This window comes from Gigantopelta aegis, chromosome 4 (genome assembly GCF_016097555.1).
Source record: "Gigantopelta aegis isolate Gae_Host chromosome 4, Gae_host_genome, whole genome shotgun sequence".
NCBI lineage: Eukaryota > Metazoa > Mollusca > Gastropoda > Neomphalida > Peltospiridae > Gigantopelta > Gigantopelta aegis.
In genome coordinates this window covers 14,704,378-14,731,721 of record NC_054702.1, presented here as the reverse complement: position 1 = coordinate 14,731,721, position 27,344 = coordinate 14,704,378, and the positions used below count along the sequence as shown (strand labels likewise).

At 36.8% G+C, this 27,344-nt stretch overlaps 1 protein-coding gene across 5 annotated transcripts in view; it reads right to left on the bottom strand.

The window, feature by feature from the left end:
* The window catches only part of LOC121372695 (ubiquitin carboxyl-terminal hydrolase 34-like), a 104,918-nt gene that overhangs the window by 39,455 nt on the left and 38,119 nt on the right, over positions 1–27,344 (bottom strand). For all 5 annotated transcript variants that reach the window (XM_041499157.1, XM_041499159.1, XM_041499160.1 and 2 more), the window contains 27 exons: positions 26,883–26,959; positions 26,362–26,405; positions 25,553–25,677; positions 24,193–24,351; positions 23,104–23,217; positions 22,411–22,587; positions 21,521–21,704; positions 20,851–21,014; positions 20,526–20,591; positions 19,152–19,298; positions 17,309–17,365; positions 16,691–16,768; positions 15,362–15,456; positions 14,878–15,047; positions 12,732–12,909; positions 11,856–11,934; positions 11,449–11,502; positions 10,156–10,275; positions 7,269–7,463; positions 6,394–6,459; positions 5,721–5,801; positions 5,185–5,267; positions 3,540–3,618; positions 2,563–2,727; positions 2,209–2,391; positions 638–742; positions 23–67 (listed from right to left, as the gene is read on the bottom strand). In XM_041499157.1, coding sequence (XP_041355091.1) covers positions 23–67; positions 638–742; positions 2,209–2,391; positions 2,563–2,727; positions 3,540–3,618; positions 5,185–5,267; positions 5,721–5,801; positions 6,394–6,459; positions 7,269–7,463; positions 10,156–10,275; positions 11,449–11,502; positions 11,856–11,934; positions 12,732–12,909; positions 14,878–15,047; positions 15,362–15,456; positions 16,691–16,768; positions 17,309–17,365; positions 19,152–19,298; positions 20,526–20,591; positions 20,851–21,014; positions 21,521–21,704; positions 22,411–22,587; positions 23,104–23,217; positions 24,193–24,351; positions 25,553–25,677; positions 26,362–26,405; positions 26,883–26,959 — 3,090 coding nt within the window. The remainder of the gene's footprint in view (positions 1–22; positions 68–637; positions 743–2,208; positions 2,392–2,562; positions 2,728–3,539; positions 3,619–5,184; positions 5,268–5,720; positions 5,802–6,393; positions 6,460–7,268; positions 7,464–10,155; positions 10,276–11,448; positions 11,503–11,855; positions 11,935–12,731; positions 12,910–14,877; positions 15,048–15,361; positions 15,457–16,690; positions 16,769–17,308; positions 17,366–19,151; positions 19,299–20,525; positions 20,592–20,850; positions 21,015–21,520; positions 21,705–22,410; positions 22,588–23,103; positions 23,218–24,192; positions 24,352–25,552; positions 25,678–26,361; positions 26,406–26,882; positions 26,960–27,344) is intronic.

Here is a 27,344-nt window from a genome sequence, read left to right as displayed (position 1 = left end):
CCATTAAAATCAATCTACTTACGTCAGGATTCAGTTTTCTGATAGCACTAAAAACCATATTTACAATCTGTAAAGAAATTTAAAAAATAAAATTACAAGAGAAAACAAAAAAGATTTACAATCCATGAAAAAGATACCATGCATACAATCTGGGAGAAAGATTGGAATAATCATTTAAAATATATAGAACATGATCCCCCATTTTTAAACTAACAGAAAAAGGAACAAGGGATGAATTCATAAATGTCCTGTCAAGTAAAAATGTAACAAGATGAGTTTTTTACTCTCATGTAAATGGGGCAAAATGTAAAAAATTTCCGAAATGACGTCATTTTGGTAAGTGTTTATACTGAAGAAGCCACATTAAGTTATGACGTCGCTTCACAAAATGACGTCACTCGTTGTGCATGTGAAATCATCATGACACACATGGGTCACACTGGTTTTATTTCCTTGAATATCTTGAACTATGTGGATGATAAAAAAGTTTATTTTGAAGTTAAAACTATATCAACCTCCGTCGAGGGGATTCAAACCACCGACTCTCGGAGCAAGAATCCCATGCTCTACCAACTGCATTAACAGGGAAATTCCCACTAGGACGTTATACATTATCAACAGCAGTACATCAACTTACAGCCACTGCCAAACTGTCGCTCCACCTGGTGAGACTAAAGATCAGGTTGCACGTCTGTCGCACATTAATGTTGTCTCGGATCTGACTGAACAGAAATGGGAAGCCCTGAAACAAAACAAAAACAGTATTTTCATCAACAGTAGTAAAGGGATTCAGAATATCTGAGATGTTTTCATCAACAGTAGTAATGGGATTCAGAATATCCGAGATGTTTTCATCAACAGTAGTAAAGGGATTCAGAATATCCGAGATGTTTTCATCAACAGTAGTAAAGGGATTCAGAATATCTGAGATGTTTTCATCAACAGTAGTAATGGGATTCAGAATATCCGAGATGTTTTCATCAACAGTAGTAAAGGGATTCAGAATATCCGAGATGTTTTCATCAACAGTAGTAATGGGATTCAGAATATCAGAGATGTTTTCATCAACAGTAGTAATGGGATTCAGAATATCCGAGATGTTTTCATCAACAGTAGTAAAGGGATTCAGAATATCCGAGATGTTTTCATCAACAGTAGTAATGGATTCAGAATATTCGAGATGTTTTCATCAACAGTAGTAATGGGATTCGGAATATCCCAGATGTTTTCATCAACAGTAGTAAAGGGATTCAGAATATCTGAGATGTTTTCATCAACAGTAGTAATGGGATTCAGAATATCCAAGATGTTTTCATTCAGATGTTTTACACCTTGTGCTATAAATGTTTCAATTAACTGTTAGGTCAGGTTTGAGTTGTTGTTTTTTAACAACTCACTCATCCCATAGTGTGACCATAAACTGAATAAAGCCTGGCACCCATTGACAACTTATTGGATTGTTCAGCTTTTTTCTTTGCATAAAATAATTTCACACATTGGATTTGACTTGATTACAAATGTTAAAAAATTACCTTGATTAAAATGTGGTATAGTTTTTAGCTTTAAAAAGAAAATTTCGGGCTTTTTTTTTATGTTGTAAAAATGGTACATCCCATTAGTCCGAATATAGTTAAATTTTAATATTGAGATATAAAATACTTTACTGATTCAAAATCTTGGATATGCTGCATTTACAGGCTTAGTGTTAGTAAGAAATATGTTTGTTTTGTTTTGTTTAACGACACCGCTAGAGCACATTGATTTATTAATCATCGGCTATTGGATGTCAAACATCTGGTCATTTTGATAGTCATAGAGGAAACCCGCTACATTTTTCCATTAGTAGCAATAAATCTTTTATATGCACCATCCCACAGACAGGATAGCACATACCACAGCCTTTGATATACCAGTCGTGATGCACTGGCTGGAACGAGAAATAGCCCAACGAGTCCACCGATGTGGATCGATCCCAAACCTACCACACATCAAGCGAGCGCTGTACCACTGGGCTACGTCCCGACCATAGTAAGAAATCAATCCTTTATATCTTGAACAGTTGTATATGTTTTTGATTTCTTATTTTCTGGTTTTACTCCTTGTATTTCTGATTATTCCAGACGAGAAGTCTTTTAATTGGTTATGAAAGCTCTAGTACTAACAGTAAGTGACAAATGTTTCGAGATATAAATAAAAATATCCTCATACCTTTACGCCAATGATAGAACTGTAATCTCGTTCAAAGATCTGAAGCTGTTTTTCGTCAACACGAGATTTTTCCACTAACAACGCAATCAGTGCTATCATCTTCTCGAGGGCGACGGGGCGATAGTTGTCATCGGTCAGCGATATCACATCCTCTTCCTCATCATCGTCTGACAGAATCTCAACCTGACATAAATAACGTTTAAATGAGGAAACGAAAAGAAAGGAATGTTAGCAACACATCAGCACATTTGTTTACATGAGAAATATTTTGTGTCTAACAGTTATTTCGACTGAATAACGTCTGCTCCAAATAGCGTAAGAAACTGTAATAAAACATTAAAAAAAAATACGTACATAGTTCTCCTGTGCTTTCTGGCCCATGTAGAAGTTGATCATGGTGGATATCGCACCAATGTTAATTAGGAAGAGACATTCTTCATCTCCAGTCTTAGACCACTCCAGAAGGAATGCGAAGTATTCTGTCAGATATTTACTGTGTGGACGAACTCCATGTTCAACCTGAGTAGTAAATTAAAAAAAAAAAATATTGTTTAGAGTACAACCACTACTCTATTTTATGATGACTGAAAATCAAATAAATAAACTTGAAAAATAAGTCACCAAAGTAACAGCAAATAAAATGCTCAAAAAGCATAAAACAAATCACACCAGGGTTTCTGCCAGAGGGTAAAACAGGTATGGTGCCATACCCAATTTTTTTGGCAGATTTTATTTTTTTAAGTTAACTTTTTGACAAAATTAATTACTCTTATCATTACTGCAAGATTTTCTTAACCCTAACCCTAAACGTAACCCAGTTTCTTTATGGGGGAGACCCCCCCCCCCCATATACCCCATTTGACTGTGGTTGCATTCAATTCCATAGCGCCATACCTAAAAATTTATTTCTGGCAGAAATACAGCACACTGAACTAAATCAATGAAAAAGCATGCTGAACAGCTCTCCGTTTTATTCCTTTCTCCTAAAGATATTTAGTCTGCTAATGAAACACTGAACAACAGACTTTAAGCCATATCTTTTCCAAAGCGCCAATTACACAAATAAGTTAAATATGGCTGATATATCTTCTAATTATTTTTACATTCACAACCCAGCATTTGTAAAAGAAATTAAGTACGAAAAGGAAAATCGGTTTAATGACACCAACATTTGTTTAAAAACAAAAATAACCACTGGCTGGGACAGGAAAAAGGCTCATGGAACAACCAAGGTGAAGGGTAAATTTACAATCTATAACAACTCCAGCAAGTTCCCTACTACAAATGCACATCCCTCCAGAAACATATTAAAGACAAAAAGTTATATTTACAATCGCCAGCATCTTCTTAATAAATCTTGTAACACAGGACTGATTGCCAAGTTCAGAAATATCTATTTCTCCATCATCCCTGTAAACAAATAAAAAACATTAAAATTAATTTTCTTAACTCAAAAATGAATGGGGAAAAATAGTGTAAATTCCGGTTTAAAAATAATAATTTTAGAAGAAAAAAAACGGAAAGAAAGAAAGAAAGAAAGAAAACAAATGTGTACACAAAACTACATAAAACAAAAAGTAATTCTTCTACTGATTTTTGAAAAGATATTCCAGATTTTAAATATACTAAAAGGCAAAAGTTATTGCGACATGGATTATGTGGAGTAATAAATTTGTGAATGGATTTATGGATGTAAACCAGAGAAAATGTGCATGAAACAGTTCAAAGAAATGCAACGAAACACTTGTTGCAGCGATTGCATGCTTTGTGCAAGAAATATGGAATATTCGGGAGACATCCTGTTCACCATAAAATGTCAGACATTCAGTCGCAAATCATTGCCACTCTGTGCAGCCTTCAGAAGTCCAGAAGTCCGAAAAACACCATTAGTGAACTGTTGATGCAATTTCGTCATGCCACGCCTCAGTGAAAATGACAGATGGCGAGTCATAGGGATGCTTGAATCTGGGACCTCGCAGCGTGACGTCGCATGTCAATTCAAAGTCCACAGAAACACCATATGGCACTTATGGCAACGATATCAACAAAACAACCAGTTCAGGGACCGTCCCCGTAGTGGCCGACCACCCGTGACAACCCCTCTCCAAGACACATGGATCCTAACCACACATCTGCGAAACAGGCATTCCCTGGAACATTCTCCAGCGTTTAGTGGCCTCAATGAGACGACGGTGCCAGGCCTGTATCAATGCTCAAGGTGGACACACTCGCTACTGACTGTGTGAACTTCGCTCTGGACCTCCTCTAGTGATGTGGCTCATTTGCATATGTCAGGTGCGACATTTTCATGGACTATTGCTCATTTCCATACCTTCGGACATTTCTCTTTCTATATTATAACGTTTCATACACGGCAGTAAAAACTTATCATCAGTTACTTTTGCCTTTTAGTATATTTTGTAAATGTTTATACTTTTTCACTGTGATATCCATGTGTATAAAGTAAAAAAATGGACTCATTTCAACTCTTGTATATTAAGTATTAGGTTTGTTCTATAATTGATTACAATGAGGCGTGGGTGGCACCATAGTTATTATTTTAAGCATAGCGAGTCATACTCATCATTTCCTTTATGCAAATACGATTCAAATTAAATTTCATTTTGTTTGTGGTGTGTAATGTTAAAATTCAGGGGTGGGAATTTGTGAACTGTAAAAAACACAGGAATTCTAGAGGGGTTCTGGAAAATCTTGAAATCCTAGGTTAAAATCTGTGCCATCCGACACATTTTGGAGGAAAGGACAATTAAAATGCGAGGAAACGCAATGTTCAATGAGTGGAAAACAGCTGATCCGAGGAGAATTCCCACCCCTGAAAATTAAATTGTCTCCCATACACATACACGAATGTGATCCATTGTGGAACAGATCATATTCAGTGTTTAACACTTTTCATTGAGAACTGCAGTGTTATATCGTGTCCTACAGGAAACTGAACACACTGAGAAGACATACCCCTCAACTACAGGCTGCATGTAGAGGTCAACGTGGGTGTTCCTCAACTGACTGATCACGTGAATCACCAACCGCTGGAACATCTACAACACAAACAATCATATAGTGTGAAACAAAACTACAGCCAAAATTAACAACAAAATTTAAGGTTTGGAGAAAACTTGAGGTTTTTTCTCTTTTATAGATACATTACCTGTCCTCAAGGATGCACTTTTTTGAGAACAAGTAATGTGGAATAGAAATTAGTAATGCTTAAATGCTACAGGACATTTGCTTTAGCATTATACATTAAAAAGTTGCTAATTACAATATACATTAATTGTAAATATTTTGTTTTCAAGAAGTGATCATTTCATACGAACTGTAATTATTTTGTTGTTGTTTCAAAATATATAAAACCTTGAAATAAAACTTCATTCAAAAAGCCAATTTTGATAAATTATATTGCTAATTTTTAATCCCTTAAGCTATCAAATGCTGCTTAGATGTAAGAATTGACTTGGCCACATTGACTCCTATCCGTGCTTTAAACGAACCTGTCTGACCATCTGGTTGGGACATTTGATGAGGATCTGTTGAGGCCACCAGTCACTTTCAGCCATGTGGTCGAGGAACCACTGAAAAACAATAACAAAACAATGCAATGTTTACATAGGATGGTAAAAGTTAGGCTATCATGATCTGTACAGGCAAGAGAATAAATATAGATGTGCTACATGACTGTTAGTAAGAACTGAACTCATATTATGTCCTAAGAACTAAATAAATATCATATTTCCACAAGCACTGAATAAATGTCATGCATAAACATCAGGTCCAAGTTCAGCCAGGCAAACATTTTGTTAATGTTTGCAAACTATTTGATTGGTTCCCGGTGTGGCCATCTAGTTTATCATGAAGCACATAAACTAGTCTGGCTGATGTCTTTCTGCTTGGTCTGGCTGAACTCAAGCTCATGACAACAATTGATAAATGTTTCTGATAGGTTGCATGACAAGAATATCATGCATAACAGCAAGACGTTTGACGAAAATGCAAAAGTTGAGAAATATTCTACATCAAGACAAAACTTAAACAAACATCCTATCAAATGGATAGAAACTAATATATACACATTCAGTCAAAAGCCATGATGAATACAGAATTTAACATCAAAGTCAAAGAGTTGAGTAAATACTGATTAGGAAGACGTAAAGTTGCATGTCCTACCTCACAAGCTGCATGGCAAGAGTTGAATTGTTTGGTGAGCAGTTCAATCCACTGCAACATGGTCGGCTGCAAGATAAAACCACAATAAAATACATTGCCAAGCAACAAGGAGTCCAATTCATACTATAATAAAATAACAAAGTAATAAAACATTGCAAATGTTTACAAAAATTAAAACCAAAATATGTCAGCAGGAGTTAAGAGCTACGAGTTCATTTGGTTCCTGACCTTTTCAGAAAAGATTGGTTACAAACAAACATTTCTTTCCACTGCACTGAATTAGCCAACTTTTCAGAAAAGATTGGTTACAAACAAACATTTCTTTCCACTGCACTGAATTAGCCAACTTTTCCACCCCGGTGCTGGATGATTTCTACAAACATGTGATGTCATAACTCATGTTTTACAACGATTTGACATCTTAACGGATGTTTTTCCATAATTCTGTTTGCCATTTCAAGTTGTATTATTGTTTTAAAAATATTTATACAAATTAATATTTTCAAATTTATATTTATTGTTAAGTTGTTATATTTTTATGTCGTTGCATAATGTGGCCTATATTTTTCTGCGCATTATTAAATGAGTTTGCACGAATTGTTCTACAATAAACAAACCGTAGCTTACAAAACTAATAATGTTTTGTTACTGTAATTAAATGGGTAAGAAAAAGATTCAATCACCATTGTGAAGTGTAGATAAGGCAATTCCAATCCTCAGGACAAAATGTTTTTGTAAGGGCTTCGGTAAACCTCGGCCCTCACCACAAATATTTGGTCCCTCAGGAGGGAATTGCCTTATCTATAACCTCACAACAGTGATAGGTTCTATTAGTCCATGTATATAATAATGATTCCTGAGATATAGATACTCACCTTTTCCTTGGCGTGTATGAGTGTCTCGAGGACGAAGGATGTGCTGAGCTGAGCAGCTTTCAGCGGCACCACGCTGTCGTCATCTTTGGGCAGCGTTGTGGGAATGTAGCCACAGATCTGCCACATGAAGCTGAAGTAAGTGTGCTCAAACAGGTTCTTGTCTTGAAGAAACTGGGTATTGTCCCGCCATATCCACTGAAAAAATAAACAATATATAAGTACGTGTGCTCAAAGAGATTATTGTCCTGAAGAAACAGGGTATTGTCCCACCATATCCACTGAAAAAATAAACAATATGTAAGTACGTGTGCTCAGATTCTTGTCTTGAAGAAACTGGGTATTGTCCCGCCATATCCACTGAAAAAATAAACAATATATAAGTACGTGTGCTCAGATTCTTGTCTTGAAGAAACTGGGTATTGTCCTGCCATATCCACTTGAAAAATAACAATATATAAGTACGTGTGCTCAAAGAGGTTCTTGTCCTGAAGAAACTGGGTATTGTCCCACCATATCCACTGGAAAAATAAACAATATATAAGTATGTGTGCTCAGATTCTTGTCTTGAAGAAACTGGGTATTGTCCCGCCATATCCACTTGAAAAATAACAATATATATCAGGCCTCTGAACATTGCCAGAACGATAGTTTCGTTCATGCATTGCTCTCGCAAATCTAATTTGGCATAACCTAATTTTTGTTCACGCGAAATTTGGATGACCATATACTTGAATATAATGGGTTATGCAAAAAGAAAATGTATTACCTGGATTTATTTCTACGTAACCGATAAATGGGTACATAGATTTTCGATTCTCCAAGGCCTGTGTATGTATGTATGTTTGTGTGTGTGTGTGTGTGTGTGTGTGTGTGTGTATATATATATATATATATATATATATATATATATATATATATATATATATATATATATATATATATATATATATACTCTTCAAAAGAAGAAACGCAAAACCACATTGTCATAACATTTGGAGAATTGATTTATATTGAATGGTGAGTCCGATAATTACCAAATGTTGCAGGATTGTTCACAATTCACTCTAGTCCATTGTGAGTAAGTGATAGGACACACCACCAAGGTCAAGGTCATCTGGAGTCAATACCGGGTGTGGCCTCCGCGTGTGTTGACAACTGCCTGGCACCGCCTGCCCATTGAAGCAACCAGAGTACGGATGACGTCCCGGGGGATGGTGGCCCCACTCGGCCTGCAAGGCTAGCTCGGGCAGGGTCTGGGGCTGTGGTTGTCGCTGTCGGAGGCGTCGGTCCAACTCGTCCCATAGATGCTCAATTGGGTTCAATCCGGTGATATCGATGGCCAAGGAAGGACATTAATGTTGTTGTTCTGTAGGAAAGCCGTTGTGAGACGTGCTGTGTGAGGCCTGGCGTTGTCATGTTGGAACACTGCGTTGGCGTTGGCCATAACTGGAACGATGTGTGGCCGGAGGATCTGGTCAATGTAGCCCTGTGCATTCAGGTTGCCCTGCACGTGGACCAAGTGTGTGAGATGGCTGCCCACACCATGATACTACCCCCGCCGAATCTGTCCACTTCCTGCACGCAGTTTGCCGCATAACGTTCACCACGACGCCTATACACGCGACATCTTCCATCATGACGTCGGAGCAGAAATCGGGACTCGTCACTGAACCACACCTGTCTCCATCGCAGTTGAGGCCATTGTCGATGAATCTGGCACCACTGCAGTCGGAGTCGACGGTGTTGTGGTGTTAAGATGACACCTCGAACTGGACGTCTGGCACGAATTCCTACCTCACGTAGGCGGTTCCGTACGGTCTGGTCGGATATCCTGCGCAAACCTGGTATTGCTGCGGCTGTGGAGGTGGCAGTAGTCAATCGTTCCCGAAGGTGGCGTACCCGGATGTAGCGGTCCTGCCCGGGGGTAGTGACCCGTGGTCGACCGGATCTAGGGAGGTCACGTGTTGATCCATGTTGCTGGTAACGGTCCCACAGTCTGGAGATGGTGCTTGGGGACACATGGAATGCCCTGGCAACGGCCGTTCTGGATTCGCCTGCGTCTAGTCGGCCGATGGCATTGTTTCTCTGCGGTTCACTGAGACGTGGCATGTCCTGGATTGTCAACTGTCGGCCAGATACAGAGGCCAGGCAAGCGAACACCCTGCACTTTTATACTGTCGGTGTTCATGTTGCACGTGCAGACAACGCACGTGCAGTGGTGACATGGTTTGCACGTGGCTGCGTTTTTGCGAATATTCACATTTTGGAACTTTATTGTACAGTAGCTGCGTTTTATCGAATGTAACCGTGGGAATGTGTTTGGGACATGCAATGACCTTATATTCACAAAGCATGAACCGGTAGGAAACATAAAATCGGAGTTATAACCCATTTGTACCCTTTTGCGTTTCTTTTTTTGAAGAGTATATATAGATAGAAGCCATGTCAGAAAGAAAAATTGGATACTTTTTCACCATATCTACTGTAGTAACAAGACAAACACCAACAAACAGAGAAACAATGTACAAAAGCAGAAATTAGATATTGTTCAATAATATCCATTGAAAAACAATTATATCCAGAATGAGAATGTTTGCCTCAAAATTTCTTCAAATAATTTTAAGAATAAAGTGGAAGTATGTCAAGTTTTGGTAAATGCTGAGTGAAAATATCGCATTTAGCAGCTATAGCCATATTTTACTTATGTCCATGCAGAGAACATTTTGTTTTCAAAGTACTAAAAGAGACATTAACCTATTTAACATTTTATAATTATTTAGCAATATCTAAAAGTTGTATAGCAAATCAAACTCTACACTGAATTCTTTTTCCTTATAGTGGAATGCTTGGTTTTAAATTGTTTGTCTTAAATTAATTGAACAGCTACCTCTCCAAGGCTTGATGGCAACTCAAAATTGAATTTGCGTTTCTCTTCGACTGGCACTATCTCTTCAACTTTCTTGTCTGCTGGAAATCTCTCGTAAAACAGCATGTACGCACTGTTAGTCTGAAAACAAGGGGAAAATATAATGTTTGAATAAATTATCTCAACAAGGGGTCAAAATGCAATTACCTGTAGACAAGAAAAATAGCATAAATATTTAGGTATTTTAATCAAGCAAATGTTTACTGATATATCACTTTAGCCAGCTATTGCCTCTGAACAGTTGGAGGAATACAGATTTAACATTATCTATGACCATTTTCAGTTCAGACTCTTACAACATTACCATAGACAGAAAAGAAAAAGAATAGTTGTTAAACAACATTTCAGTGGTTAACCTTTAGACTACTGGATTAATTTTTAACAAAAACCTCGTTGAGTGGGTACAAGTTTATAATTTTTACTCACATATATTCACTTAAATGTTTCATAAATACATGAAATAAAGTTCATATATGAATCGGTAAGTATTATTTTTGTGTCTTTTTTTGTAATTTTTATTATTTTAGATCGGCTAATGGTGATTAAAATTAGGCAAAAAATCGAAAAAGTTGCATTTACTTACGGGCATTTGTGGCCAGCTGTCCAGTATTTATGTCCATTATTCCCGATAACAGTGGTTTTTTGACCAGAATTTTTTTTTAAACCCGAACTACGATTCATATTGCAATATTTGGTAATTTTCGTTGTTGGTAAAACGATCAAATTTATTATCAAATTAGCTGTTACAATCAGCTATCGATCCCTGAAAATTACCGCGACGTGCCGCCATTGTTGTCAAGCGAAAATACTTGCCGAAAACCACTTTTTGAACTCAAAATTTCAAGGTATTTTCAATTGAAAAAATCAAAACAAAAACCACCATTTTAAAAAAAAATCGTTTTTCTTTAATTATATTTCCGTTTCCGGTGAGTGTCGTGTGCAAAACGACAGGAAATATGAATTGGGGAATGCACTGTATACAGTGTACAGTATATCGACTGACGTGACGTCGGGCGAGATATCTCGCCTGCAGTAGTCAGAAGGTTAAGGACCACACAAATAATGAAAGGAAACCTGCATTAAAGGATCTTTTATATGCACCATACCACAGCCTTTATTACATCTGATGTGGAGCACTGGCTGGAACATAATCATTCAATAACAATATTTTAAAAACAAATTTTAAATAATTACAATTTTAGTAGTTGCTTTTCATATTAAGTCAGCAGATGTCAGGTTATAAGAAAGACTTACTTTTTCAAAAGAAAAGTCCATAAACTTGTCAGTGACAGAATCATAGGTCTTGCTCTGAAAGTTAAACAATATATATATAATTAGTTTTATTTTATGATGTATTTGTCACTGACCCATCAAATGCTTGTTTCATTTTAGTGGATGGTATTTTATTTTGTGAACCATAATTAGCACTCCTGGTAACATTTCTTTTGTATAAAAAAATATCTACATCTGACTCTTAACAGACAAATCTTACAATCTGCTATAATTCTACACTCATAAAACTTACATATCAGGAATAAATCAGTATTTCTGGTGAACCCATTATTGTAAAACCTATTATTTTCTACAAATAAAATTACACAACTAAGCAAATACTAATACATATATATTTTTTTATTAATAATAAAAAAAAAATGTCTTACAGTCATTTCTCCTCCAAAACACTCGGATGCAATCTGACATGGATCAAAAGGTTTCACTTCAGCATCATTGAACAAAAACCTACAGGAAAATACAAAATGGGATTTAACACTACAAGATTATACAGACCAATAAAAATAAGAAAATAGAAATTCACAAAATTGGCTACTGGGTCACAGTTGAGCCATACAATATATTCTGCATCTCAATAACATATGATCACATTCACACGTCGTTCATGTAGCTCTGTGAAATATTAACGCTAATAATTTATTGTAACTTTAAAATCATTCATAAAAACTGAAAATTATTATCTGTTGAAAAACATATTAAGAATAACAGTTCATGCACATTCTGATAATAAATATAATATCAATTATACATTCCACTTTATTCTTAAAATTCCTAAATAACTCCCCACTCTAGTACAGTGATTTTTCAAATTTTACAAATCAAGACAACAGTAATTATTTTTATAACCAGTTTTTGTTAATTTAATTGTTTAATAGTCATTTGTTGCCTGTAAATTAATAAACAGACTACTTGACAAACCCAGTGGAAATAAGCACTATTAGGCATTCTTTGTGTTTTTAAAAATTATTAAAATATGGTATGCATTCATGTAGTTCACTGTACAGAGGTCCTAGTTCACCATACCTAAAGACCATTTTAGAACAGATCACATGGTAAATAAAAATTTGGCTCACACTAATTTACCCATAAAATAAAATATTGTTTAACCAATGTATGCAGTAGGAAAAATACAGTGACAGACCTATCAGGCACAAAAAAATAATTATAGTCAATTCTGGAACCACCCTAAGGGACAGGCCCTTTCCCACCCTCCCCACTATAAGGCTGGTCGAAACAGAACCCACCATTTGTCTTGTCCATTCTCTGTGTGACTGAGCCGGTCCCGTATGAAGCTATAGTAATGGCCGCCATCTGCCGTGCCCGTGTGTACGGTCACCCCAATCAGCTCGTACTCACAGCTTTCGTCCTGGATCGTAACGTCAACTCCCATCATCGCTATCTCATCCTCCTCGCTCTCGTCAACTGAACAGTTTTAGTCAATAAATAATATTAAACAAATCTGTAATAACAGGGTGTCCACAAGAAAAAGTTAAAGTTTGTTTTGTTTAACGACACCACTAGAGTATATTTATTTTTTATCATTAGCTATTGGATGTCAAACATTTGATAATTTTGTCAGTCTTACAGAGGAAACCCACTACATTTTTCCATTAGTAGCAAGGGATCTTTTATATGCACCATCCCACAGACAGGATAGCACATACCACGGCCTCTGACATAATAGTTGTGGTACACTGGATTGAACAAGAAATAGACAAGGGGATATATCCCAATCTTATAAACTTCGTTAACTAGTATAATATCTTAAGTTAGTAATACGTATTACTTTTCCTAGTTGTTCCAGTATTCATGAGATACATTCACATGAAAACATGGCCAGTTATCATCAGTAATAGACTTGCATTCATAATAGAAAAGTTCAACCCCCCCCCCCCCCCCCCCCCCCCATATCAAGGTCAGTATCTGGTGTGTCCACCATTGGCCCGTGAGCATGCGTGAAGACGACGGGGAAAGGATTGGCACAAACATCTCAAATAAGCCACAGGAATGTTCCTCCACTCCTCCTGCAACGCCTGTGCAAGCTCAGCGATGTTACGCGGTGGTGGCTGGCGGTGACATACACGATGTCCTAACACATCGCACATGTTCAATTGGGTTCAAATCCGGTGAAACGGCGGGCCAGTTCATAACAGTGATACCGGCTTGTTGCAGGAATGCCTGGGTAATTCTTGCAGTATGTGGACGGGCATTGTCTTGTTGAAACAGAAGGGGAACTCCTGGTCTTTGGTGACGGCGCAAAAGTGGCTGGAGAACTGGTCTTAGAATAACATCAACATAACGCTGGGCTGTAAGGGCATCGTGGACAATGATGAGATCACTCCTGAAATCACAGTTGATTGCCCCCTATACCATCAGACATCTGCCGCCAGACTGATCACGTTCCCTCACACATCCGTCAGCGTACCGTTCATGGAGTCTCCTGTACACGCGTGCTCTTCCATCGGCAAAGGAGACAGAGAAACGGGACTCATCTGAGAAAACAATGATCCGATAAAAAGGCTGGTGGATGATTACCATTCTGGAGAGCAAACTGTAGTCTCGCAGCACGATGTCGCAGTGTCATGATGTTACCGTTGTACGGCGTCGTGTAGCTTGCTGTCATCGTCGCAGTTCTGAACTGGTCACGGAGGTGGTGTCGTCGAATCTGCCGATCTTGGCGTGGGTCATAACGGGGCGTTGACCAGGTCAAGGTCGATCGCGGACACTCCCAGTCTGTTGATGACGTTCAACAAGTCGTCCAATAGTTGATGGATGGACTCTGAAGGTCCTAGCAACTTGGCTTTGCGAAGTCCCCCCTTGAACCATGCCCAATGCTCGCTCCCTTTGTTCTTCTCCGAGTCATGGCATTCTTAATGTGACGAGGAATATGACACCGTTACGTGACTTTTATGTGTCCACATACTGGCATTTCACGTGCATTGCATGCAGCATGATTGAGCATGTAGTGAACGCATTTCACACCATTTTGTGTGTTTCTGCTATTGTATGTGTAACGAGAACAAAACCAGGATTAAAACCCAGACAAAAGTACCAATCAATGGCTTCCTCTCATAAATTGTTATTTTAAGTCCAATAAATATATTTTTCATTAATCACAACAAAATATTGAAAAATATCTGTTTTGCATTTTCATTGTGTGTCAGTATATGTTACCATTTTACTAGCGAGTTTGAAAGAAATTTATGTTATGCCATCATGATGTCATTTCCTTTTATTCTAAACAGAAACATAAAATTTAAGTTCAAATCATAAGTCTGCAATATGCATGAAACTGATACATTTTTCAATTGAGAATATGGTATCCAAAAAAATTATAATCATGAAATCGTCACTTTTTCAAGTGAATATAATGTATATCTAGTAGATTACTTTGGAGTTTGTCTGGTCCCATTAAGTTCTGTTCCATGTATGGTGACATGTCGAGTCGAAGAGGAAATGAGAAATGTGTGTTGACTTTCTCCTTCATCATCGTGACCATGTTGAACGTGTACCGCAGTGTGTTGAAACACAAGATACGTGGCAATTTGCGGAAACATGCTCTGAAATAATAAAAACAAAAAACAAATATGAAATATTTTCATGTGCATCTTCTCTTGTTCGGAACTTAAAGTATTTTAGTGATTCTAATATATTTAATGCATTGACCCTCATTATTAGACAGTGCAAAACATTTTTTTTTTTTTTTGCTGTTATTAGTATTTTTTTGTCAAACTGCACATTGTTAACAACTTCTTGTGTAAATTAATAATTATGGAAAATTGTATGTGTGTTTGGTTGTCTTGGTGTTTGTAATAGGTCCCAATGGATTTTTATGTGAAGACAGAAAAGGTAAAATGAGAAATAATATTTATACCGTTTTTCTGCTCTGACTTTTTTCTGACATTTTGAACAAGTATACATGTTATCTCCTTCCAACATGTCTTTGACAGTGACTTCGTCCAATGACTCCTGTAAATAAACATCAATACACAAATCAGATTTATACATTTTTTTCTTCTTTTTAAAAAAAATTAGATTTATTGTCCAACATCATATGTCAGTGTCAGGGTTGGGAGCCCAGAATGACTACTTTACATACATATCACTGTTCTAAACAATAATAAAACCTTTAAAAACTAACAAAAGTAACAGAAACTGATCACACTCAAGTTCATCACATGCATTCGCGTACATAGGGTCAGGATATATACAAGCAAAAACAACGACTTACTCGAATGCACAGATTGAAAGAAATCAGATATTTGATTGCAACACCACATCACATGATCAACAAATGTGTCATTCTAGTCTTTGTTTCAAATCATCACGCAATCTTTCAAAGTATTCATTTTCAGCCATCACATGGCAACTTTCAGTTAGAAGCAATGGGGTCCGTTTAGGAACGAACATTTAACGACAAAACATCACAAACAACGATTCTATCGAATTAAATGTCTCGCCTGCAATTAACATTTCTGGTGCACTGTGATGAACATGTACAGGTGCAACTATAAACCAAGTTTCAATGACCTAGGACTTAAAGTTTCCAAAACTTTAACGCAACAGTTGATGCCATCACTGATGCCATCAAAAACGTAATACCTTATTCTCGCTTTTACTTTGTTAAGTTTAAAAGTTAAAAACAAAACAAGAAAAGAATGTTAGTTTTACTGAGATCTCAGGACACTGTTAAACTAACGCTATAATTACAGTGGACGGAAGGAAGGAATGTTTTATTTAACGACGCACTCAACACATTTTATTTACGGTTATATGGCGTCAGACATATGGTAAGGACCACACAGACATTGAGAGGAAACCCGCTGTTACCACTTCATGGGCTACTGTTTTTGATTAACAGCAAGGGATCTTTTATATGCACCATCCCATAGACAGGGTAGTACACACCACGACATTTATAAAACCAGTCGTGGTGCATTGGCTGGAATGAGAAATAGCCCAATGGGCCCAAGGACGGGGATCGATCCCAGACCGACCACACATCGAGTGAGCACTTTACCACTGGGCTATGTCCCGCTCCCACAGTGGAAGGAAGAAGGAAGAAATATTTTATGTAACAACACTCAACACAATTCAATTATGGCTATATAGCATTGGAGAAAGGTTATAGAGCTAGTCTTCATACGCACTAGTACAATTTCTGTCACAATATAAACAATAAAGTAAGTAAAACCGAACTTACATAGAGGTCTTTCATATCGGTCACCTGACATCGGACAGTGTAGAACTCTTCAAATGTTCTACTCACATGTGGACAGTCCTAAAAATAAAACCATACACAAATACTGCATTCTGAATTTTATTAATGAAATCCTTTTCAGCAACTTTTTTTTCTTTCCTTGTTTTTCCCTTTAACTGGAATAAACTAAGTCCCACATGATCAATGTTCTAAAAGGTAATCATCAATGAATGAATGAATGAATGAATGAATGAATGAATGAATGAATGAATGAATGAATAAATGAATGAATAAATAAATAAATGGTTTAACGACACCCCAACACAAAAATACACACCGGCTGTTGGGTGTCAGAAAAGGTAGGTATATGGAAATATGAAAAAAAAAAAAAAAAAAGATAATCATAAACATGTTTAAAAAGTAAAGATTATGTATAGAAAACATAACAGAAGATTGTGTTAATATATTGCTGATAAATATAAATTAAAAATAATGCACACAATGTTGTTGTTAAACAGTTATAAATTAATTTTTATAATAAAATATTACCTATTTCTACTTTCACATTTGCTCAACAATAAATAGTTAATATTTGATTAAAAATCATTAAAAATTACTTACAAGAGAAACAACATTATTTGTCACTACTCCACCAAAGAGACTTTTCACCAGTGTTTTCTGTAAAGCAAAATGTAATGGCTCTGTTAAGACCATCATTTCCTAATCATTTGAAAACTGCACATGTAAACAATAACAATTACATTTCGATATAAATAATGAAAATAAACTAGTCCTTGTTTGTCGTGCCATAGTTTTAAACTCTATTCAGTGAAATAGAAAAATTAAATTTATTTAATATACCGTATAACCAGAAATTTTCGAGGATTTTTATTTTCGTGGGTTTCGAGGGTAAGTAGTCAGCATCGAAAATATAAATCCTTGAAAATATTTGAAAAAATCTACAAATTCTAACTAAAATATTTATTGTGAAAACCATAACGCACTGACAATTTACCGGAACATTTTATTTCCTGTCATGCGCAGTCCACCTGATACGACAAGAGAATAGTATAGTCAAAACAACAAGTTAGAATTTAAAAAAAGTTATTGCGTGAATCTCACTGTTTGTAGAATATAATGAAATATTTTTAAATTTCGTATATTGTTTTTGTCAATGTCCACCCGCACTGCATCAGAGATTCTGGGGTGGATGAATGCAGATTTCAACATTTCCTGGCGTATTTTTAATTCTGCCATAACTTTCATAATGCACCTTGCATGAATTGGTTTTATCGCCGAAGTACACATTTCGATCTTGATGTCCGTTACAACTTCACCGTGTTTCATAGCCAGGGAAACCCGCTTTGAATAACATGTGGTAAAATTAGACTTCATGGCGTCCTTAAGTGCTTTGTTCACACATACGTCGTAATTGCCTTTACACAAAATCAAAGACTGGGATCAGTTGTCTGTCGAATAGCATACCGGGTACACAGTGGCCAATTAGGCTACAGGAGACTGTTCTATTGTTTAACTTTACACGTTGGTAGTATCGAACAACTGGCAGCCTAAGTGAAACTTTAATCAACAATAGCAAGTATTCTCGCAACTAGACTTGCTAAAACTCGAAAATAAAATCACTTTCAATTTAGATTTGGCAAACAACGAAAATAAGAAACCTTGAAATGTTTTTATACCCCAAACCACGAAAAATTAAGACCACGAAAATTTCCGGTTATACGGTATATGGTCTTAGAGTACTTTTACATCATAAAATGTTGTGGTAGGCTGGGAACACAGAGTAAACGTTGATACATTGCCTTTTAACTTGTTGATCTATTTACTTACTTATACAAAAATCTAGTAATAAAAGTTAAAGTTTGTTTTGTTTAACACCACTAAAACACATTTATTAATTAATCATCGGCTATTGGATGTTAAACATTTGGTAATTGTGACACGTAGTCATCAAAGGAAACCCGCTACATGTTTCCTAATGTAGCAAGGGATCTGTTATATGCACCTTCCCACAGACAGGATAGCACATACCACATGCTTTGACCAGCTGAGGTGTACTGGTTGGAACAATAAAAAACCCAATCAGGTGAATGGATCCACCAAGGTGGTTCGATCCTGCAATGTAAGCACCTCAAGTGAGCGCTCAACCAACTGGGCTAAATCCTGTCTTCATTCAGAAACAAGACTAGATTATAATTAACTAGGTTTTAAACTGCAAAACAAAAAAGAAGAAACATTTGTTTAATGCCCTCAGCACATTTTAAACTATGGCTGTTAGCCATCTAAGATATTGCAATGTGACCATTGCAAGGCACTGACTGGGACTGGAAAACACCCAGGTTTATAACCCATAGCACTGCAGCCATTAACTCTATCAAAATGTTTTATACCTCCCCCTACTACCACTATTCCTCTCCCCCTAAAATGCCAAAGAAATGATGCCAACCATTTCTGGACACATTTCCTCGAGTTTGGAGATGAGATCGGTGAAGAACTCCGTCATGTCCTTCTGTTCCCCGGTGTTCAGCGGCTGTTTGTCCATCGTGTACACCTTACAGAAACTCTTTGGGTTGTACGCCTTTCTCTCACTCTCCTGAAAGCAGCATAGAGGCAGAGGATGTGAAACATATTTTAAAACAAAACCTAATATGACATTTAACAATGAGAAAAATCCATATCTTATTTAAATAAAATCATTATCTCGCCTTCATGTAAAATTCTTTGATCTCATTGGTTGTTTGCCGTTGGACAAATCCCTTATACCCCTGTGGGCGGAGCCAAATTCTCTTATACCCCGTCTATAATTTCCAACAGTTTCCAGCCACCCCAGTTAATGCTAAAGCAATAATTAGATTATAAATAACATTGCTAATCAATCAAGTATACATAATTAATTTTATTTTTACTATAAAATACACTATTTCAATACTTTTAAAAGCTGCAATGTTGAACTGGGCCACCTAATTACAGTCGTGGTGTTATTGTATTAATGCGCGATTAGCAACAGTTGTTTTTTTGTTTTTTATTTTTAATATTTTTATTTTTTTACTACATACATTTCTGATAAAAAAAAGGTGTTTTTTTTGTTTTGCTTTTATTAATATCTTTTTTCAGACAATTTCGTATTACAAACATTTGACGTTAAAAACTCGTTTATCGATGGAACTATTTTTCGTCACTGGCAAGTGGTTTTGTTCGCGTCTGCGTGGTACGGCTCCGTTAATAAATTGTTAACAATTATTGTCTGGCATTATTTTGATTATTTGGCTATAGGCCTATGGTTTAACATGTCGGCAAGATAAATTTGTTGTAGAAGCATCTCTCGGGGTATATGGCTTTTTATGTACCCTCTTGTGTGCTCTTTTACCCCCTCGCCTTCAGCTCGGGGTAAAAGAACACACAGAGGGTACATAAAAAGCCATATACCCCTCGTGATTCTTCTACAACTTGTATTATGCAACTTTTTAGATCAAATCCAGTGTACTTTTGTGAAATATCAGGGAACATTTCGTTCAGTATTGCTAATCAATTTTTAATCGACAAGAAATATCGTTAATCAAGATTTTGTAAACAAAATATTCCCTGAATATATTTTGTGAAAAACAAGAATAGATGACATCAGATAAAAAGCTGACATTTGTTTATCTCTACAGAAGCATAATATGGAAGTCTAAGTTAAAACTGGACTAAATTCATGCAAATTATTTTAGATGCAGATTAAACGAGAGCCTTTGGAAAAAGGTTATTTAAAACAACACCAAAAAAATACCAAGTGAAAAATGTTTGTAATAATTTGAGTGCATAAACCAAAGTTACAAACCTGTAGATATGCAAACATTTTTTGCAACTCTATCAATGTCCCTTCATGCTTGGCATAGTCGGAGCACTAGAAAAAAACAGAAGACAATTTTTTTTTCTTTAAGCAAATATACTCAACATATAGAGTAAAGGGTTTCTTAAGAGAATAAATAAATGCTACTATATGAATAACTTTTCAATACTGAAATTTCATATTTTTTACACTGTAATGTATTTCTATTCTCACTGTACTGTATTTCTAATTAACTAGATGTGTACTTATGTATATGCATTGTAACATATTTACGTGTGGTAATTCTAATAAACATATTTGTGTTTGTATGTACCTTTGCCTGTAGTACGGACTGTCTGGCCTGGGGAATCATGTAGAGATGCTGCATGCACGTGGCCATGTAGCAGGTGGCGCCGAGGTTCGTCAATCCCACGTAGCCACACTTAGACCGACCGTCTTCGTGCGGCCAGTAGTCCCATGGGTAGGGTGCGTGGCTGTCTGTAAATACAAGTAAAACAATGCAGTACTAGCAATATCATTAGTAAATGGCAGGAGGCAATGTTTTGTCACCTGTTTCATAATTGTTCACAGATTATAAGTTACAAAGGCTACTTCTACTGAAAAGCAGCAAGGAATATTAAAAACGCACTTTCCCATTGACAAGATAGTACACACCAACACCTTTCGTTCACCAGTCATAAGACATTGACTATGGTCGAAAACAACAACCAATGAATAACAATAATAATAATAATCTTTATTTAAAGAAGGTTACACAAATAGTAGTACACTAATCTCCCTTGTGGCCTTCTGTCTATTGAGTATTAAACATTATTACTCTACTTATAATGAAATAAACAATGTAATAACAAAACACAACATAATTATTCTTCATTAAATGCATCGAAACCAATGATGATCAATCCTACCAAATCAATGCACTATAGATGAACACTCCACATTGTGATACACTCCAGCTCCCTATACCAAGAGTAAATTCTCACCTTTGGTGTGCTGCACCATCATGTTTACGTGCAGTGCGGTGTAGTTGTCAATGCTGCCCTTCACCATCTCCACCAACAGATCGTAGGCGGCCGCTCGGGATGCCTGGCTCTTGCACCGCGGCAGGTAGCGTTTAGTCGGAGACGGCAGCGCGAACAGGCAAGACGAGATCTCATCGAGAAACTCCTGAAAGAAAAGAATGGATAACTAAGGTTTTAGATCTCACTAATTTGGGAACAACAGGTGTTTTGTCTGTTGTCAGAACTTTGAGATCTTGTTAGTATCATAATATTATTAACAGCTGGTAAAGATGTTGCAGGTATTCTGAAATTAATTTCAAGTTATTTCAATCTAATTATAGATTTTAATGGTTTTGATGTAAAATGTTTTGAACTTAGCATGTTTATACTCGATTTGGGCTTTCTTATTTTGGGCATGTTTATTGCCTTGACTTTGGTGCAATCGAGATTGTGATATTTTAAACTGTGGGTTGTGTTTCAACACTCACCTGTCCATCGTGTGATGTTTGAAACTGTGGGTTGTGATTCAACACTCACCTGTCCTTCGTGTGATGTTTTAAACTGTGGGTTGTGTTTCAATACTTACCTGTCCCTCGTGTGATGTTTTAAACTGTGGGTTGTCATTCAACACTCATCTGTCCTTCATGTGATGTTTTAAACTGTGGGTTGTGTTTCAACACTCACCTGTCCCTCGTGTGATGTTTAAAACTGTGGGTTGTTTCAACACTCACCTGTCCCTCGTGTGATGATTTAAACTGTGGGTTGTTTCAACACTCACCTGTCCCTCGTGTGATGATTTAAACTGTGGGTTGTTTCAACACTCACCTGTCCCTCGTATGATGATTTAAACTGTGGGTTGTTTCAACACTCACCTGTCCCTCGTGTGATGATTTGAACTGTGGGTTGTGTTTCAACACGGCCGTGAAGAGGTTTAACATGCCAATTAGACCATCGTCTTCCTCATACCCGGCTCGAGTCTCGTAGTAGGAACGGCTCACTATGTGCTGGGCGATGTCTTTCGCTAGGGCATTCAGATCCACAATGTTTTCCTGAAAATAGCAATACCATCAATTAATTACATGTTTTTAATCAAACAGAATATGGATTTTAAAAATCAAGAGTTTTGTTTTTCAAACTGACCTCAGACTTTAGACTTTAGGCTGGTAGGTACTGGGTTCACATCACAGAACTGGCTCCTACTCAAAATGAGTCTCAGCAGCTCAATGGGGGGGGTGGGGAGAGGGGGTTGGGTGGACTGTGCACCCAACCCCCCACTTGAGGACAACAATGTAAGTTTTTATTTTCTACTCTATATAAAGATAAAAATATGGCTGGTGCTCCCCCCATCCCCAACAAAAGACTGTGCCCCCTCCACTAGAGATTGTGCCCTCCACTAGAGATTGTGCCCCCCACTCCAGATATTGTTCCAATGGGCCTGGGAGGTAAACTGACTTCTCTTTGACTAATCACAGACAGCCCAGATAGTTTGTGCATGAATCAATTTTACTTCATCATTTATTTTATAACTAAAATTGAAAATAAACACATGTCTAACTAGTACCTACCGATTCAGCATTAATTTCTTCCTTTGAAATACTGTCAACTACTCTGCAGACAAGCCAAAAGTAGTCACGGCAACCAGGGCCAAATGGTTCCTTTTCCTTACCACCTCCATCAAACTAGGTGAAACAACGTCAAATATTTATAATGATAAAAAACTTTTTAAAAAATAATATGACATTTATAATGAAAAGAATAGTTTACTAATATTTGGTGCCTTACACATCGTTATTTTGACATTTAGATTTACACACAAAAAAAACATTATACAACCTCAAAGGTTAAACCTATTTAACAGCAACATGGAATTTTTTATATGCACCTTCCCAGACAGAACAGTACAGAGCACCTTTTTTTGTGTTAATATTTTGCTAATTATAGTACTTAAGCAGAAATTACAGCAACATAAAGCATTTTAAGGCAAATTCATTCCTAAATACCAATAAACTGTTCTCCCAAATCCTGATGCTTCATAGACCGATGACATTGATGTGTGTACATCAAAAAGACAACACCACTGGCAAATCCAGTGACATCATTAGAAAATGGGACGATTATTACAAGCTAATTGTTCAATGGTCTATGGTGAGGCTTGTATACAAGATTTTTAATTCGTAACATATATTTCCGTGGGAAAATACTTCAGTTTACAATGGACATAACCATATGGAGTTTTTACATTCGCAGGTATTACTGTCTATTTAATACCTACAAATGATTCTCTTTTTTTTTTTTTTTTTACTTCAAGCTAACACCTTCTGTCAAAAATGACATTTGAGGACATCAAATAGACAACACCATCCACAAATCTAAAAACTCCATATGGTTATCTCCTAATGCTGCGTTTATTTGGTGCAGGTGAATATCGTGAATTCACAAGTCCCAAATTATGAACACAACTTCACCAAGTGGACAGCGTTCAGGCAATTTATAGACAATCTGTTGTGTAGTTGAGACAGAAAATCCTACCCAAGTTCACAAGTTGTGCTCACGGGTTATTTCACCAAACAATATTCACACTTGTGAATTGGGAAATATGATATATTAAATGTATGGAAACAATAAGGTGGTGTAAAAACAATGTGAATACGTACGTCCACATTCTTCTGTGGCTTGAACAGCAGAGCCTCGGGTAGCAGACTGAGCAGACTGGAGAGGATAGGGAAGAGGAAGCTGTAACACCGCTTGTTGTCAGCCGTCTTTCCCAGCCGCAGCTTGTACAGACCCATACAGGCCTCCTTCCGCACATATGGCTGAAAACAAGAAATCACACAGCATTAGTCACAGACCTTATTTTCAACCTGTGAAAATGGACACTAAGTTTGGTTAACCTACAAACCTGTAACACGTTTGAATAAAGTTACAATAAAGTAAAAAACAAGAGTCTATGTTGGTGAAAGGGTGAAATATCCTTTAAAAAGATTAGCTTGTCTCCTTAACAGATATTTCTTTAGAAAGAAATGTTTTATTTAACGACGCACTCAACACATTTTATTTACGGTTATATAGCGTCAGACATATGGTTAAGGACCACACAGATTCTAAGAGGAAACCCGCTGTCACCACTACATGGGCTACTCTTCCGATTAGCAGCAAGGGATCTTTTATTTGCGCTTCCCACAGGCAGGATAGCACAAACCATGGCCTTTGTTGAACCAGTTATGGATCACTGGTCGGTGCAAGTGGTTTACACCTACCCATTGAACCTTGCGGAGCACTCACTCAGGGTTTGGAGTCGGTATCTGGATTAAAAATCCCATGCCTCGACTGGGATCCGAACCCAGTACCTACCAGCCTGTAGACCGATGGCCTGCCACGATGCCAACAAGGCCGGTGATATTTCTTTAGAGTTTTTAAATATATGAAATATGCATTTCGTGGTACTAGAAACACTTCGGGTGTTTGGAAATGGATAATCTAAACAATAAAATATAAATAATGTCTCATTTCAATTATCAAAAACGGCTCTAATAGTAAAAAATATGTGGTAGTGTCACCTTAAAATTGTATTCAATTAAAACTTGTTCTGAATGTATGTGACTTAATTCAAGACGTCTTCCTTACATAAGACTAAAAAAACAAAGAATACCACCACATTAACATCTTAATCCATTAATATTTGTGGTGTATATATGCAAGGCTCACGCTGTCGGTAGCCAAATTGGCCAATGGCTAATTTTTTACAAAAAGTGGCTAATTAAATCTGCATATGGCTAAAATGTTGGCTAAAGACATTTTCCCCTGTGTTTCTTCTTTTTTACACTGCAAATGACAATTTCAAAATGAAACAGTATGGGTATTAAAACAGACTTCCTTCCTTACATACAGTTAAAACAAAGAACAGCACCACATTAATGTATTATTCAGTTAATATTTGTTGTCCATAGCACCATTGTAACATCTTATTCATAAAATTCAGTCTGGAACAGCTCTTAGTTATAAACTAATTGTTACCTCGGGTGATTCAATGGTGAGTCGTTTGAGCCAGGTGTTGAAGTTTGGAGCGGTACACAGCAGGCCAGGCACATCATCACACGAATAGGCCAGAGACACAAGGAACGTCATGGCGTAGTGAACAACTAAAACAGATATAAAACTATTATCAACATTACTGTTACATGCAGTCTCGTCTTTACCAATTAAGGATTCATTTATTTTACGTTCATCTAGGTACGAACCAAACAAATCATTTGCAATCTTTGTGAATCGGTGAAGCTGTTCACATGTAACTTTGCGGATGATATTTTTTGTTTATACCCAGATGAACGTAAAAGAAATAACAGATAATACTTATACTTAAATTTGAAACATATGTACTAATAATAACACTAAAAGTGCATATTTCATTATTAATTATTTTTCTGGTTCTTAAATAATAACGCTCAAGAAGACAAAGTACCACTATAAAGTGACGTCATCAGATATGACGTTCCCTGAGTTATTTTTACATTCATCGAGAAATGAATAAACTCGCGTTGCTACAGCTGGACCAATGGGATGATGTTATATTGTAATGAATGTAACAGAAACTTAAGTATTGCTCTGACTAGAATATCAAGCCAGACACATCATCAAACGAGTAGGCCAGTGATACGAGAGAGAAGAAACCTACTGCTGCCACATAGGCTACTCCTACCAAAGATGTAGCACTTTTCCATTAGACAGGGCAGTACTTACCACAACCAGTGATATACCAAAACACAAATGGCTGAAGTTTATAAAATATTACATGTAGTGGTAAAACAAAACATCTGGAATCTTACCTTCTGCCCATCCCCATGATCCAATATACATTTGGTTTGAGTCTCTGAAATACAATAAAAAATATAATTTAAAAAAAACCCACCATCACGGTTATCATATACATGAAACCACTCAACACTAGACCCTTTGTAAGGGATCGTTTGTAAGCACCATCCAACAGAAGGATTGCACATACCACAGTCTTTAATATAATAGTCGTGGTGCACTGGCTGGATCGAGAAATATCCCAATGGGTCCAGAGACATGGAATCGATCACAGACCGACCACACATCAAGTGAGCGCTTTACCACTTGAGTATGTCCCACACCCCAAACCTTCACTCTAGAATTTGAGGTGATACTAAACACACAGCCAGCACTGTCAACCGTATCCAACAGACTAACAACTGCTGCATTGAAACTGGCAGATATTCCAAATATTGGACAAAGCAATATAAGCTATCACCACTTCCAACCGTTTTAATTAATGTGCATAAAAACATACATTCAGTGATGTCCCAGCTAAACGATGACCACTTACTCTGGCAATGCAGCATCGTATAATATCTGCATTAGTATCTTCAGCACCGATTCCGTGTTCAACATGTCCACTGTCGACTGAAACAGAGATATTTTTTATCATATAGAGAAACATTAAGTATCAACACAAAAATATAAAATGAACTGTATTGTTTTTGGCGTTGATGTCAAACACAGCTCTTGATATTCAGATTATCTTGTGTGATTTGGTACAGATAATAACAAAGTAAATACCCGATAATGATAAAAAATGCTGTTGCAATCAACTTTACCATGACAGTGCCAATTAAAGTTGGTCATTTTGAGGGCTGTTAACAAGATAGCACATACCATGTAGCATTTGATATACCAAATGAGGCACACTGCTTACAATGGTGAAAAAATAAATGATCCACTAACAGGGATCTATCCTATAACCCATCACATGTCATTCAAATGAATGAATGTTTAACGACACCCCAGA